This window comes from Silene latifolia, chromosome X (assembly GCF_048544455.1).
Source record: "Silene latifolia isolate original U9 population chromosome X, ASM4854445v1, whole genome shotgun sequence".
In the NCBI taxonomy this organism is placed as follows: Eukaryota; Viridiplantae; Streptophyta; class Magnoliopsida; order Caryophyllales; family Caryophyllaceae; genus Silene; species Silene latifolia.
This window is the reverse complement of record NC_133537.1, coordinates 314,713,252-314,731,061: the sequence shown is the minus strand read 5'-3', so window position 1 is coordinate 314,731,061 and position 17,810 is coordinate 314,713,252. Positions and strand designations below refer to the sequence as shown.

General features: G+C 34.4%; 1 protein-coding gene across 2 annotated transcripts; it reads right to left on the bottom strand.

The window, feature by feature from the left end:
* Window positions 1–1,790: 1,790 nt before the first annotated feature.
* On the bottom strand, window positions 1,791–8,825 carry LOC141617625 (beta-D-xylosidase 1-like). 2 transcript variants are annotated; one of them, XM_074434799.1, is made up of 7 exons: window positions 7,958–8,825; window positions 5,438–5,716; window positions 4,454–4,623; window positions 4,264–4,361; window positions 3,799–4,149; window positions 3,252–3,665; window positions 1,791–2,641 (listed from the first exon to the last, which is right to left on the bottom strand). In XM_074434799.1, the coding sequence occupies exons 1-7, from the start codon at window positions 8,366–8,368 to the stop codon at window positions 2,058–2,060; spliced, it is 2,307 nt and encodes a 768-aa protein (XP_074290900.1). In that variant the 5' UTR covers window positions 8,369–8,825; the 3' UTR covers window positions 1,791–2,057. The 2 variants fall into 2 exon arrangements, with proteins under 2 accessions (XP_074290900.1, XP_074290901.1); XM_074434800.1 differs by having other exon boundaries at window positions 1,791–2,821; window positions 3,223–3,665; window positions 7,958–8,446.
* Window positions 8,826–17,810: the final 8,985 nt, after the last annotated feature.

Genomic DNA, 17,810 nt, shown 5'->3' with positions numbered 1-17,810 from the left:
TCCATCAACTTAATATTAACAATGCATTCTTGCATGACTTTCTGGAGGAAGAAGTGTATATGATGCCTCCACTAGGTTATGAGAAGGCTAAGCATCATGAAGTTTGTAAGCTATAGAGGTCTTTATATGGCCTAAAACAAGCATCTAGGCAATGGAATAAAGTGCTCACTAAACACCCACTTAGACTTGGTTTCAAATAGTCTAGGCAAGATTATTCCTTGTTCATCAAAGAAAATTCAGATGGTTCCTTGATCATTGCTCTAGTCTATGTGGACGATGTTTTGCTAACTGGTGATGATCAGGATGGAATACAGTTGGTAAAGCAAGGTTTGGATGCTACCTTCACTATCAATGACCTTGGTCACCTGAGGTATTTTCTTGGCTTAGAGGTGGCAAGAAATGATTCTGGAATTCTATTAAACCAGAGAAAATATGTTGTTGACATCCTCAAAGATTTGAACATGGAGAATTGCAATGAAGCTGCAATTCCTATGCCAAGAGGGATCAAGTTATCAGTTGAACAGGGTGAGCTATTGCATAAGCCAGACAAGTATAGAAGACTGATTGGGAAACTTCTATATCTAAACCTAACTAGACCTGATATATCATATTCAGTACATCATATGAGTCAGTTTCTGGTTCAGCCTCGAGTACCACATATGCAGGCTGCATTACACATAGTCAGGTATCTCAAAGGCACAATCAATGTTGGGTTACATTATCCTTCTTCATCAGATTTGCAGCTCAAAGCCTACAGTGATGCAGACTAGGGACAGTGTGCATTCACCTGCAAGTCTCTTAGTGGTTTTTGTGTCTTTCTTGGGTCAGCGCTTATTTCATGGAAAACAAAAAAAAAATGGTGAGCATGTCCTATACCACTAGTGAAATAGTTTGGATAGAAGCTTTACTCAAGGATTTGCATGTTCAGTTACCCCTACCTATTCCTCTCTACTGTGACAACCAAACAACAACTCATATTGCAGAAAACTCCGTCTTCCATGAGAGGACAAAGCACTTAAATGTTGATTGTCATTATGTAAGGGATAAATTGCAAGAGGGCTTCTTGGTACCACGGTATGTGCGTAGTGGTTTACAAATTGCAGACATTATGACAAAGGGTTTAGGAAACCAGCAACATTCATTTCTGGTTCACAAGCTTGGACTTCATTCTTACAAAGAAAGTCAAGCTTGAGAGGGCAATGTAGATTAACTTATATTGTATTGAGGTTGAATAAGTGGTGTACTATATATATACACTGTATGTACATATTCTAATAATAAGATACTCTTTTTATTTAGATTGTTTTCTCTCTCTATAACAAACTCTCTCACTATAACAAACTCACTAAACATACTCTGTTTTCTTCATACATTAACAATGGAGTCCAAGGTTCATAGCTACTAATTAGTTTAATCAACAACGTTAAATAACGTTTCAAGAATCACCGGAAGTGTAGCAACGAGATTCAATCAAATTGGAAGCTCAACTTGTGAATTCCTCATATCAAACAAACAAATGAAATTTAATAACTTAATTGTTTACTTAATTGTTGTATGAAACGATTTTGTAATAATTATGTGTATTAAGTTACTATTTTACTATTGAGAGTGATCATTTTATTTAGTACGTAATTTTAAAACTCACTTTATTATTGATGATGACCGCTTTTTTAAATGAGTCATTTTACACCTAATGCGACTGGATTGCAACATTAGTAACCCTAATGAAACCGTCTAGCAATAATTTATACTCCATAGTAAAGAAAATTGTATCCGTCAAAGAACACATATTAATGAAATATAGGAATAACTTTTTCATTTCAATATAATTTGCTTACATTTGGTACATATAGATGCTGCAAATTAATTTTAGCAAACCAGTACAAGGCCTCAAGAACCAAATATAATAAAAACATGACTTTCCTTTGTACAATTACCAATCTATTAATAAGATTCAAATCTTATGAGCACTAAGCACAATAATTAGAGCAATAACCTTAATCAATAATGTATAATAATTTTTCAAAGCCCTTAATCTTTAAAAATTAACACACTACTTAATTAAGTTGAATAGAAAGTTGATGCTTAAGGTCATTTCCAATATGAAGGGTATGTACTCCAATTGGAATTCTTCTAATTCCGAATTCATCCGCCACGCTAAGATGCTTACATAAATGGACATCCATCTGAACTCGTTGTTGTGAACCCGCTGATACGTGAACCTTCTTGAACCCGACAAGGTGCTTCTCGGGCATACGGGTGTCACCTGGTGGGGTCGAGAAAACAAGGATGGTATGTGACCCGTCGAGATCACCCGTGTTTTTCACGTCAATGTGAAGGCTTACAGAGGGTATTTCACAATTTGTATGTAAAACTCTTACGGCATTGTTCAATGTGGTGATGTTTTTGGTAGCGTAGTGGCTTGATAAGGGTACAATGACCTTAGTTGGAGCTTGAGCCAGGGTTTGGGTAAATCGACCGTAGCTTAGCCCAAATCCGAAAGGGAACACCACAGACCCTCTGTAGAAACGGTAGGTACGACCGGGGTAGCCTGTACTTGGGTTGGCTCGCATGTCTAAATCCGCCATTGATACCTTTGCTACATAGTCTTGTGGATACCATGTATTTGGTAGCTTTCCTCCTATATGCAAAATGAAATCATTCTTAAGATAACGTTTATCCATTCTAGACCGATCATTTATAAAAACTCAAATAAGATCATTTATACTACAGAAAACAGTAAACACAATAACTTGGTCAATTAGGCCTGTGAGTTTCTAATCATAATGAACCAAGGAATTTATTTGGATTTAAAGCGAGTCTTAGGGTCCGTTTGGATACAATTTTAGGAGGGATGGGGAGGGGAGGGGGAATGAGGGGAGGTGAAGGGAGGGGAGAGAAGGGGAGAAGGACGAAATGGGATGTGGGTGTTTGGATAACAAAATTATGAGGGAAATGGAAAGGGAGGAAGGAGGGAGATGAAGAATGGATGGAGGATTGAAGGATGTTGGTGGTATAATAAGAAATCCGAATAATATTTTCTTTCCAAATCTTTACCACCTTTGGAAAGATTATAGTTTGTTACATAGGAGGGAAAATAAGTCCTCTCATTTCTCTCCCTTCCATTTCCTTTCTCCCATATTTTTTATCCAAACAAAGGAAATTAAATCCCTCCCTTTCCCTCCCCTCCCCTTCTCTCCAATTCCTTCAATCCAAACGGACCCTTAAGGATTAGGAGGTGGTGAACTCACCTGGATTATGAGTACCAAAGAGAACATCGGCAATAGCAGTGCCACCAGCTTGACCAGGATAACCGACCCACAAAATGGCACTAATTTTAGGATCATTTTTAGCAAAGGTGACATCCACAGGCCCACCGCACATCAACACTAGAATGGTTGGGCCTCTTGAGGCCATAGCCACCCTTGAAATTAACTCTTGTTGGTGGCCAGGTAATAGGACTGAAGTTCGATCTCTGGCTTCGGCCTCAATTGATTGATCCAGCCCCATCACTAGCACTGTCGCGTCCGCCTGGCTTGCTGCTGCAATGGCTGGTCCGAATTGTTGGTTACTGGGGCATGCTACTCCTGCACATCCTGCTTGCAGGACTGTCCTTGCATACCTTGATATGCCTTGTAAGGGAGATGTGTATCCACACGCTATGCCTACCGACATTCAGTAACATGTAAAAAGGTTCATAATTCATAAATATGATATACAAAGGTGAAAAAAAAAAAAAAAAAAAAAAAAAAAAAAAGTTGTGTTTTGAAAGCTTGTAAGTCGATGGAGTTTAATTACCAGCGTAGTTTCCGATCATGGTGGTCGTGGCCTGGGCGTTAGGCCCAATAACGGCAATGTTACGATGACGGACCGTGGACAAGGGCAATGACCCGACTTGGTTCTTGAGCAGAACAATCCCTTCACGGGCCGCTTGAAGAGCTAAATCTTGATGGGCTGGAGTACACACATCTCTCGGTCCTAAGTTTCCGTAAGGTTGGGCTGAAGGTTCACCATCAAACATGCCTAGCCTCATTTGGACAGTGATGGTATTTGCCAAGGCTTGGTTCACAGCAGCCTCTGTCACTAAGCCCTGTCTTACGGCCCCCTCCGTGTGCACTGCTAAGAATGGCCCACAATCCAAGTCTAGACCTGAAAATCATCAAACCTTAGGTTAAAGGGGCACCAGAGTCCGATCTAAATTAAAACGTTGAAGCTGTCAAAGATCAATTGTTTATTCCGACATGATTCATAGGGACGACTAACCCGCTTTAATGGTATCAGCTGCAGCTTCCTCGGGTGTCCTTGTATAATGTTGGTCATCATATAGTACACCAACTGAATCACAGTCTGATACAATATACCTAGCAAAACAAATTAGCAATAAAAAGTTAAGTCTAACAACATTTCTCGATTTATACGTGTCATAAGGTGAGGTAGTTGAGTTATTAGTTACCCATTGAGATGCCATTGGCCACGAATGGTGTTGCGGAGGAGGTCAGGGTCCGCGCAGGTGGGTTTGCCGTTCACTTGATTGTAAGAACACATCACACTCGCAACTTTTCCTTCTAGTACACATGCCTTAAACGGTACGTTGTATGTGTCCTCCAAATCTTGCTTGCTCACCTACGTTTACAATTAACAACAAATTTAAAAGTCTATACATGAAATTAATTAACATCTTTATAGTTGTGAGCTTGAACGTAACTATAATAGAAAAACCTTGTACTTAAATCGGAAAAATGACCGTGAATCATTTTGATCTCGTCAATTACATCATGAAATTAAAAGATTAGATCTCGATTATTAATTTAACTGGTACAGTCATTCATCACGTGTTTTTGGTTCCAAACTCAACGTTAAGAAATCACGGTTATTGCGACAAAAAGACAAATTATTAAAGGTCGGTATTAAATGATTAAGAGATTAGCTGTATTATCAAACGTTAAATGAACATAAGTTGCGTACAAGAAATGTTATAAATCAAGTCACTATTAGATTGTACATAAAACAACTCACCTATCCCTAATAATCCCTTTCATGATTCAATCACTACCATACAACTCCAATCAATTTATGCATGTCTTTATGTCACATATTAAATCCCTTAAATTACAATTAATTGTAACAAACTTTAGTCCCACAATTCGAATCTAGTAGGACCAATTTGGCGCACACCCTTAAATATATAATCTTATCCATTTTAATGATTTATGATATGTTCTGCTATCAGTTTCACTAATATTTTAGGATAACTAGTGCTCTTGTGGTGGATGACTTAGTTGGGTTTTCACCCACCCACATAGACTGTTGCACGCCTCGGTTATATATTGTTCGTAAAATTGTCTAAAAATCGACGTTAGATACTTATAGCAAAATATGAGCTATATAAAGAATATAAAACAGTTTTAGAAGAGACGATAAAAATGAAAAGGCTTACTTTAGCATTAAAGTGGAAACGGTCCATGCCATTCCAATTATCAAGATCATAAGCAGTATAGTGCTTGCAACAGGCAGCAACCTTCAACCTATTTCCATAATTTCCTTGAAGACCCGTGACATAACTTGCAGCATATTTGGCTGATAAAGTCGGATCCTCACCCGGTGTTTCTTGTCCTCGTCCCCATCTTGGGTCACGGAATATATTCACATTTGGACTCCAATATGTTAGTCCTGCTGTTCCTCCATTGTACATTGCTCTCGCTTCATCTGATACTGCCTGTATATATTATCAAATCAAATATTGTATCAATGGTTTTTGCAAAGGCCAAAATCTAGGTACAACCATTTTGTCTAGCTAGGTTATATATTGAAGTTTAAAAGGATAATACAATTTTGTTAGATGAATTTTAACAATTATGTGTCTGATAAGGTTTAAACGAATAATGTTATTTGTTAAGTTAATAATTTATTACCGAAAATGTTTTAAACTAGTGGTTAAGAAAGAGGTATACTGGACAATAGGTCACTCTCGATATTGTACCGCCCTAGTAAAGATGTTACATTTTATTTTTTATGCGAAAGTGAATCAAAATTGGACTAAATTAGATAGGATCCATGGAGAAAAGTCCAACAAGAAATGAAAGATGTTATACTTTATACTAACTTTATAAGTTGGAGAATTGCTTAAACTAGACAATAATGCAAAAGCAAGGAAATAACGTAAGTCTTGATCAAAGAAGTACTAACTTACAAGTATAACTACTATGATGGAAATTGGGAAATGATGGGGCAACAGAATTTTTTAAGAGATTTGGGTGACAAAAACGGGCCACAAATATAAAGAAAGAAGGATTTCATGGGCATGCAAATTGTAAATTGTAAATAGTTGCCCTTGTATAGCATAGCAGCAGGCCACAGACCACATGCTATGCACTATTGAAAGACTTCTTAAAAGAGTTCAACCACCACCACCACCACCATTTTTCATTATTCCTTCCTCTGCTACTGACTACCCACTCTCGTTCATCTTGTATTTTATGTTTACAAATTAAATGGAGTACATGGTTATGGAATGATCTCTTACTTATTGTATTACGACTATTTTATTTGGTCGTTTGCATAAGGTGGTTTTACAATATCGCCTATATTTACGAATAACAATGTTGATGTAAACAGCTTTATACAAGTGTGTGTGCTTTTCTTTTTAGAAGAAAAGTTAGTTATTTATGCAACCTTATTAAATTTATGATTTATTATTTTATTGGTAATACTTATGAACAAAGTCGTTCTAAACTTAAAATAGTCTTGCTTAAAAGTCATTCTAAGAGCAAAGTCGTCATATACAGTACCTATTTTTTAACAATTTGTTTCATTATAAATGGACATTATCCGTCTAAAATTGTAAAAGAATAGTGGATCTCTGACAAAATTGCAAGTGATAGGGCAAGTGGGGGTATCCATTATTTCCCACTCACTTGCACTATCTATCTACTCTCATTTTGTAAGAGATGCATTATCCGTCAACAGTTTTAGATGAATAATATCCCTCTAAAGTGAGAATTTGTGATTTTATTATGACCAGAAAAAGAAAAAGGCAACAAGTGAATATTTATGTGCATTTTAATTGTTTCACAAATTCTTGTTTCAGACGGACACTTTTGGTCTTATTTGTCAGACGGATAAAATGTTGTCATTTTTTAAGAAAATGTAACCAATTAATTCATAAAATGTTATGACTAGAGGTGTCATTTTTTACCCTGAAAATGATGTGAACAATAATGGTAACATGTTATCAAAAAATAACAACATTTTATTGTAAAATGATGACATGTTACCCGTCTTATTTCAAACCAAAAGCAATGGTCTTAAGAAAAACGGACCGTAATTGTTTAATTCTACCAATCATAAGACGCACAAGTCACGAGCTCTAGTTATAGTATATGGTGTACTTTCATTTTGACACTGAAACTAGCTAGGCGCTGACTAGGACTCAGAACATGTCAAATTGTAAAAATAATTGTGGATTTGTTGACAAAAATCAACCACAAGTATACGCATCTTGTCATGTTTCAATGCATTAATTAGATTCAAGCATGTAGTATGAACGTATGTTACAACGACCCATGATAATATTACAACGTCTTTGATAAAGACAACATAGACATTGCATGCTACACCACATATGCACAAATAGGCTTCCTAATAAAAGCATGATTCTCTCTTAACCTAGACCTCAATTCTAAGGACCAGCCTCACTTACAAGTTGCAAATAAGCATTACACAATAAAATTTAACGTATTATCTGATTTGTGTAAGACCGTTATATATATATATATATATATATATATATATATATATATATAATATTTGTCATTATCAACTGAAGTGTATAACTACTTGAGATTTGACGGTTAGATATTTTACGTTATACTTAAGTATTTGTGTACAAGTAAATATATTGCCAAATTAAAACGATAGATAGTGAATTGTTATAGAATTAAAAGTATTCGTAACTCACCTGACCAATGGCTTGCCAAAGAGAGGCATTGAATGAAGCAGCCGTAGTGATGACTTGGGGGAAGCTAGTAGCGGCCGGGAATGCACCTTGGAACTTTGTCCCGGGTCCCACATTGGACACACCATGTAGGGCCTCTGACCACCACTCGTATCCTTGTAACCCAAGACGTGGCACCCCAACCGCATTATTTACTAACAACCCAACTTTTTCTTGTAGGTTCAACCTCCCAATTAAGTCTTGCACACGTGCATGAATAGGGAGGTTGACCTTACAAAAACGTAGAGACCTGGTTAGCCCGTTTCTTGGGTCACAAGCAAATGGTGCCCGTGCCCATGCACTAGTTATATGCGTAGCACTAATAGTAACCAAAATGAGAGATATAATTAAGGAATATTTTCTCGGATTAGACATTTTAATTGTTTAAAACTTATGAGTGTGTGTTTGTGTATATATTTTGTGGAATGTGTTGAGGGAGTCTAGTGATAATGTGGAGATATTTATAGTGGGAATTTACGTAAAGAAATGGAAGAAATGATGAGAGGGATATATATCGTATTTTTGATGATTAGTTTTCCACGTATGTATATTGTGATACTTAGCTTGTTTAAGGTATATGGAGTATGTACATCAATGGAAATTGCAAGTTGTGTAAGAGAAAGAAAGAAAATGACAGAAGTTGGATTCAAAAGAGTACTATTACGAGTAAGTAAGACATTTAAACACGCATTATTTGGCTATTTGTGAAGTGTGATTATTGTGTAGTAAGGATGAACTTTGCTCAATTGCATGCACTCATAATGAAATAGTTGTGAATCAACTTTTCATTTACTCTTTGACAAATGACTCCATCCTTTTTTTTGAAGTTACCAACTATGACCTATCATCATTTTCTATAATATATGGGCTAGGAGTGTAGGATTGAAACATTTCACCTATTATATTTACTAAAGATCGCGATATTATGTTAACAGTAAATATTATATAAGTAAACTTTGTAATTTACTGGATTCATAACATTTGTTAAGTATTTATGAATATTATTTTTTGTTTTTTGAAGGAAAAGATCAATTCATTAATAAAATGTCAAACGGCACTTACAAAAAATAGGTATAATTGAAAATAATTCTAATAGAAACCAAAGAACAAATGTTATGAATTCTGTTAATGACGGGGAGTATCTTTTATTTTGCCGTTTAATTAACAAATTACATGAATGTTTATATTATCTCTCAATTATGCCATTTATCTGGATAAACAAATTATTTGGAAAACCTATAAAAATGATAAAAAAAAAATTGAATTATTGTGTTCTTATTATAGATGACATGTGTTTCATATGAGAGAATGGTACCGAGTTTAGATAGTAACTGATAACACTCTATCATGGTTCGTTTCACACACAGTAAAGAAACCATTAATTTAGGCTTAATTACCTAACACGTAGTCCAAACTACTGAACTAGCAAAATATGCTAAAGTCTATACTATATAATTAAAAGGCTAGGTAAAAGCAATTAATTTTATTCCACATGTTAATAGCAATTAATTTAATTCCACATAGGATTAACAATTAATTTACTTTCTATACATTTAATCAAAGAAAGATAAATATGCTTTAAATTTTTCATAACTAAATGAGTAATGATCTTGGTAACTATAAAGACAAAGAATAAAAATTGGTTAAATAAATGACTAAGTAATCATGTAAGAACCTTCGCAAACTCTCTAAGAAAATATGCATGAGTAATTTTTCATTACTCCATCGTTAATGATCTTGGCAACTAAAAAGACAAAAAATAAAAATTGGTTAAATTGACTCATTAAAATAATGTTTATATCTTATAACTCCTCACAATTCATTAAAGTCTAATTTCAATAACTCTCATTTATCATTAGCACTAGGAGGATTTATTGAGATCAATTATAATTGAGAACTCAAGAGATATAAATAAGACCGCAAAAAGGCGGTGGGACTTTCATTCACCTATGATTTTTTATTTGCATACTTTTGTTTAGTCTTTTACACTCTATTCAATTGGATTCTAATTTATTTTTGTTTATTTTTTAAGTGTACTTACCAACGATCTAAACGTGAAATGTCGAGGTATAAACAATTTATATTTCATTCTTTCTACTTTTATTTCACATATATCAAGTACTATCTTTGTTTCTCTTAAGTAAGTTTGATTTAGTGGTTACAATCCTCGAAATATTAAAATGGAATACTAACTTAGGGGTTGTCATTAAGACAAATCAAACCATCATATAGATTTAAGGGTTTTTGTGTCATTCCTCATTACATAGTTTTGACTAATATCACAAAATTTCAAAATACCCTAACTATAATATATCTCCAAGTCAAAAAGAAAGTACAGTAAAAACCCGAACCACACATTCACGAACAATACAACGAAAACAAAACAACAACAAAAGTCAAACTCATGATTTTCACGGGTCACAAAACTAGTTATCACTAAAAAGGTAAGATGCCATTAATTATTTACTTGGATAGGTGTGTAACGTGTAGCTCCAAAAGTGAGAATACTTGGCCGGTTAATTACTCGTATTTGTTAATCACTTGATTACATAGACAAATAAGCAGCTACGACTCTACGAGTACTAGGTATATTTTGTTTAGGTTATAGTCCATATTGGTTTGCTTGATCATCTGTATAAACGTATTTCACACAGTTTGCAGTTTGCACCGTGGAAGGTCGATTGTGCATGCGCGCTGCATCAAGCAGATTAATAGAATTTTATCACTGTCGTCTTTCGGTGACTATATATTTATAATATTAGCTTTACATGCTTATTAGGTGTCGATCGCGGCCGCACACTGCATGCTGGTTAGTGATGAATTTAGTAGAAGTGCTCGCCCTAACTCGATATCGAAAATTTTATTAGTTCTAGTTGAAAGTTTAGATTCTTTTATAAATTTAGGTTATGCCGTTATTACTCGTTCACCCCATTGAAATTTCTAGCATTTGGCTCCACATATAAATCCTCATTTCGCCACTCATTCTACTCTACTTTTTTAGTGTTTTAAATACAATATATTGTACCACAAACAATTAAAGAATAATGTTGTATTTTTGTTGGAACAACGGAGTATAAAAGTTATAACTTTTTTTTTTCCTGAAGAGAAAAAGTTATAACTTCTTTACATATAATCGTGTTAATGGAATTCATTGAGTTATTGTCAACTTGTCAAGTAATAGTTACGCTTGTATATTAAATGCACTTTATTAATATGATACGGTGTAATATTAAACCTCTTAAGCACTGTATTTATTATAATTGTTTGACAACCTATTTTAACTGCCTTAGTTGACCAACTAGTTTATTTTCTTTAATTCAGTTAATGGTTGTCTAAAAAAAATACTAACTAAAATCAAAACATTTTCTTATTTTGCATTCATTTTTTCTTTAATAAATAATAATAATAATAATAATAATAATAATAATAATAATAATGTACTTTTATACTCATTTTAGGAAATATCAGTCACATTTTTTGTGAGTTATTTTATCAGCTTCTATTTTTCAAAAAGAGATTTATTTTTTGATTACTTTTTAATTGATTTGTCAAAACGGTTTCAAAATTACATGTAATTTTTCTTTCCACTTATGCTACGTGAAATAACGTAGCATTTCACATGTTGAGAAATTACCATGAATAAGCAGGGAAGTTCACGAGTGGGTTGATAAATTCAAGAAGGCAATAGGGTATCAGCATAGAAAGAGATGAAAAGGCCACAAAATGGCGGCACAAATCTCTATTATTGGTTACGCGAAAAACGAAAACAGACGGATTAGCTGGTAAGTCTAAGGTTTTTTACAGCACGTGATATTTGGGCAGAGTCTAAAACAAAACAAAATTCACTCACGGTTTTTACTCACTTTTTAGCACTACACTGAATTTCTTTTGCCCTCCTACTAAAACTCACAGACGTACTGACCATCCAGGCATCCTAGTTTGCATGGTCATTAGGGCCTTTAAAAAATTTTTGTTGAGCATAACTAGAGATATCAAATGGATTAATTGTATTGAGTCAAGTCACTTTGGGTTCGTGACACATTTTGTTTCAAGATGGGTGAACGGGTTTTGGGTCATTATCGGATGTTGAGCTGCCGGTTTATTTCGGGTTTGGATTAGTTTAGGTTGAATCATTTCAGATCGGATGATTTTTGGGTATGAGTCATTTTCGGGTCAATTGTTAAATATTTTAATTAGTTACTGAGTGTTACAATCAATAGTCATTTCGGATCACTAGCAATCATTTCAGGTCGGATCAATCACGGGTTAGGTCACCTCAAGTCGGGTCAACATTTGATCAACCAAAGTTTGGTTCGGGCAATTTGGGTTCTGGGTCATGATTGGGTCAGGCAATTTCGGGTTGCTTTAGGCTGCTTTGTCATGTCTACTCATGATGATAGTTCCTACTAGTTTCTAGTTATGGAGCATATGGCTTTGATACAAATTTAATGAGTTTAAAATATACGAAGTATTATTTGTACAATTAGAGATACTTCTTACTTCTTATGCTGTCGATGTGGAACACAAACTCTTAAGTTATAAACCTGAATAAATGTGTTTCACTCTCATTTGGGGCTTTATTAGATTGTCTCTTTATAGATTTTATGTTGAATAATTATAATGGATGCATAGTTACTTGCTAACCATATGAAGGTGACAGGTGAGTGTTGAGCTTTCAATAACTACCCAAACAGCTTCAATACGGGTCATCTTGTCTGTAATGGAGATATGTTACGTAGTACAAATCTATCCACATACATATTTGTGCAAAAATGAAAGAAAGATTATGGGAGAACCTCAAAAGTGGGCCACATTAAGATCATCCAAATTCATAAAACAATGGTGAAAAATACTAAAATGTGGGCTCAATTGGGCTTGTTATTACAAGTGGGAGGAATTATGACAACGATTTGGGAAGGGATTAGGATTATCCAACCCAAGAAGCCACATCCATGTATAAAGTAAATTGGTTATCTAACTAAATTTAGGACTCACTTGAATTGACATGCTTGCTTTCTTAGTTGTCATTTTACACAATTGATGTGTCCAGTATATGACTATGAGAACCTTAATAGTTTTTTCTAAGTTGGATCTAATCAAACAGGGCCAGTGTATAACGATGTTATAATAGTACGTAGATTACATTTATATATTTAAGTGATGCTCGTAACAAATCAAATGTATAAATTATTTAAAGATCTTTGCACGATGTACTCCGTTAATCTTGAAAATGTGATCTCAAGCGCTGTAATCTTGCGCATGCCTTACCGATAGGAGTAGGGAAAACCATTTGGATTGGTAAGCTGCGTGAGGCAACCGATCGATTATTACGTTGGTTGATTTTAATATGATATTACCTCTTTGGATTTCTAAAAAAAAAAAAAAACAACTACCCAAAGGTTTCTACTTTTTGAGCTAAGGCTTCGATTGCAAATAGTTTAAACTTGGTGACAGTACGTAAGAAATAAGCTGGTTAGCTTATTTGAACAAAGTATCTTATTTATTAAATATCAGCCAATTTTTCAACTAATTTACCAAACATTTTTAATATAGTCAGCTAGCTTTTTAGCTAATTTCATTAAACATAGCTTATTCATAGAACATGGATTAAGGAAATACGAGTAATAAGGTAATTATTTTATATGTTTTAATTTGAATACTCGTATCTCTTTTTCTCATCGATCAATCCGTATTTATTATTATATTACATCCACTTGGCTTACTAGTTATTACTCCTCTCTGTTCTGATCTTTTGGTTACCTATTTTATTTATGTGTATCTTATTCATTTGTTTACCATTCTATATTGGGAATATTTTTAAGGATATTTTGCTCATCACACAACCTATTATCCACTTGTCACTCAATAACAACACCCATAGATGATCCTCTCTTGTCTCCTTGATCTTTGCTCCAAAACTAAGGGTAAACAAATGACTATGACGGAGGAAGTATGGATCAGAATTCTATTATCTATATATAATAATAAAAATACAAACTAACCATCTTTCATCATGCCACATCAACAATTTCAATTATTTACACAACTAACCTCCATATCACCAAGTCATTTATTAGTAAAAAATTTAAAAAAAAGAACACTATATAACACTATTAAACTCTTATTTTAGAAAAAAAAAAAAAAAAAGTAAATGCTTAAATAATATGTAGCATTAAATACAAACTAGAACACCACAAATATTAGAATTTATCTTTTTAACTTTAAAGTAAATTAAACGACTTAAACAACGATTAAACATCAAAGTAAATTCCAAATTTTAGTTTTAAGATTTTATTATAAAATCAGTTATCCCCAAAAAAAAAATACATTATATCACTATAATTTTACTGCGTTTGTAAATGTTATAAACTCTTACTAGCTTAGAACCCGTGTGAAATGACATGGGCATATAAATTGAACAAATAAATAAGCTTTTAATATCTTATTGTTACTACGGCATATTAATTTAATTGTGCAATATTATTTTGTGTAATTGTACCCATTAATTTCAATGAACCGATTAAATATAAAAAGAGCTTGAAAATAAAATAACATAATTTTTTCATATAACGTACTTTAAATATTATATAGCGTAGTAAATTAAAATATCATAGTACAAGGATAACATAGAAAACACCGAATATACTCCTCTGAAGTCATGTTATCCCATAAAACATTAAAAAATATATTGCACTAAAAAGAACAATTTAAAGGAAAAAAAATCACGGCCTACAAAAAGTGGTGCTCGTGTGAAATTGACACGGTTAATGATGAAAGTGTTGAAAATATATGAGAAACATATTAAAAGTAAAGAATATTGGACAATGATGAAAATGAGCAACAATCCTACCACCTTTTTTAAATTAAAACGGTTAGTTTTGTATTACAATTCTCAATTTCCAATTAAGTAGTTCCATACTTCCATATTACTTTCATCCAATATTACATCAACTTACCTATGTAATATCTTGAATTATATAAATAAAAGTTATGGTCCTCACTAAACTACATGAATTATATTTCATGTGAATTTTTTTTTTTGAATCTGTGTTACCAACAAAAATATCAACATGTTTCATACTAATGAGGTTACAGTCATGCAATCATGCATAACCTTAAAACAATTAATCTCAAAAGCACCAGTAATTTTCATGGGTGCAAAAGCTAGTTTCCTTTACAAAAAAAAATACACACTCAATATATGCACATGGAAGAAAGTAATAATAAATAGGGTAATTTGATAACTTATACCTTGAATAAGTCAGTTTTTTAAATTTTATACCTAAGATAAATTTGTTTCAAAACTTATACCGAAATTCCTATTTTTTTTCCAAACTTAATACCAAATCTAAAAAAAAAATATGAATTGACAATTTTACCCTTATCTACCAACCATACTCCACATTAATTCATTAAACCCAAAACCACCACATAAACAATACCACTATTACCAAGAACCGCCTCCTTCCTCACCGGCACCATCTTCGACGTGGTCACCGCCGGCACCACCGACACCTATCACCTCTCGTAATTAATTTCACCATCATCTCGCCCACGAAAACAAACACACAAATCAATCACCCAAATGCGACCACCAGTTAACCAATTCATACCATCGCGCGACAACCACCGTTTAACTAAAATCAAGGCTCAAGAAACCCCCTAAATGAAGCCCAAGGACACGCCCTCATGCCAAATTCGCACCACCAGGTGACTACAACACCACCATGGTCTCCTTCCGCCTCACTCCATCGGGTTCATTATGTTGCTCATCAGATTGATCCACCGTACCTTGACGACATTCATTTGCCTACGACTGGGTTAAGCCACCAGAAATTAATGTGGATGGGGGAATGATTTTACTAAGGTGGGTAGTGCTTTTAGTGGGTGGTGAATGGGGTTCGACGGGAGGAAGGTTGCATAGAGATGGGTCAACGGCTAGATGTCCGTGGGGAGTGACGCGAGCACCAGTGGAGGAGGTGGTGGTTTGTAGTAGTGAATACTAATTTGGGTGTTTGTGTGGGTTAATGGGTTAGTAAGGGTGTGGGGGAAGGGGTGACATTTAATTAATGAGGGTAAAATGGTCAATTCATCTCTTTTTTTGAGATTTGGTATTAAGTTTGGAAAAAAATAGGAATTTCGGTATAAGTTTTGAAACAAATTTATCTTAGGTATAAGATTTAAAAAACCGACTTATTCAAGGTATAAGTTATCAAATTACCCTAATAAATATGAGTAGTATGTATATGACTAGGGTAATTTTATGATCAATTAAACCAATTGCTTGAACATGTGAGTTATCTCTCTCTCTCTGTTCCTTTTGTTCTTTGGAAGCGACATTATGATAACATAAAGATAATTAATCTAAGTTGATGTCTAACCAAACAATATTCTTGAATTGTATGAAAGATGTTAGGAGAAAGTTAAGGATGGATAACAATTTACAGGTGTTTAATTTGCATGCATATCCACGTCAATAACATGTTGATAAGCATACAGAAGATGTGATATTTCTGCCAACTAAGCAAAATAATTTAAAAAAAATACAAGATACCTAAATAAATAGACCAAAACCTTATCACCATTACGTTGTCAAATTTTATGGGAATCTAAGATTATTGGGTTGTGATGAGTATTTAATTCTATTTGGTTAGTTTAGTCTTTCATTTAAAGCAGCCAAATTTGTGTTTTGTAATTAGCATCCGCAACGTATCATCATTTTATTGCTCTTAAGTCTTATGTCGTAATTATTGACTATGGAAATACTCCGATCAATTATCAAATATGTAATGTTATCGTTATCATAATCTATAGTGTCCCATCACATTTTGTGATTTTTTTTGACAACAGTAGGATAATACCTTACAAATGCTCTATCATCAAAGAACAAAGTAAAATTTTTTCATTAAGTAAGACTGCAGAGACCCGCGAGCTAAACCTAGCACTACAAAGTCATACCTAAGCAAAACATAAATATTAAATAAAATTAAAGCTACTACAATAAGATAAGATAAATCCGCGACCATAGGATGGAAAAGGGCGGAGGAAGGGCCACGAACAACCGAACCATCTTCAAAAGCACGCTTGACTTCCAGGAGACATCGGTGCCAACGAGCCGCAGAGTGACAATGACAAGGTGCACTTCCGTTCTTGCGAAAAGAACGAAGAAAGAAAAAGAGATGAGCGAGACGACGAAGTCGCCACCCGGAGAAAAAAAAACTCCTACACCTTAGAAATCGAACCCTTTGACCAAAAGACCATCCCATCAGGAAATCCGCCATGCAAAGAAGCAAGGCCCAAAGCAGTCCATAAACCAAAACCCAGTCAAAAGAAGCCAGAAAACAACGACTTCTGTCGAAACCAACCCGCTCATCACTGCTAAAATCCAACTCACCAGGGCGGAGGAGGGAGATGGACACAACACCCACTAGGTGTACAATGACTATTTTCCTTATCAACCCGTAACTAAATATGAAACAGACCGACCCAACTAAATCTAGGAAGATAAAGCTAGGAAACGGTTTTATTTGGAAAAACAGTAAATAAGGTAAACAAAAAACAATCATCAATAAGTAGCGAAAACCACCGCATCCGACCTGACCAACAACACAGCCAAAAACCCAATTCTTCCCCTACAGGCACATCTCATAAAGGAGACCCATCCACCATGACCTCACCCCAACCTAAGAAAAACGGACACAACAAACACAGCCGCAGAAAGAAGCGACAGATCAGCAAGCACCAAGAAACCAAAAAGGACACCTATTTCACCAAGCGACTCCTCCCAGGACCACCGCCTCACATACGAAAACCAACC

Bases quoted from the DNA above. Each gene is read 5' to 3' on its own strand.
- LOC141617625 (XM_074434799.1), bottom strand. From the start codon at position 8,368: ATGTCTAATCCGAGAAAATATTCCTTAATTATATCTCTCATTTTGGTT. The intron at 4,150-4,263 runs GTTAGTCGTCCC...GATGATTTTCAG, and splicing joins AGCTGATACCATTAAAGCGG to GTCTAGACTTGGATTGTGGG. The intron at 2,642-3,251 runs GTGAGTTCACCA...TTTTGCATATAG, and splicing joins CTTTGGTACTCATAATCCAG to GAGGAAAGCTACCAAATACA.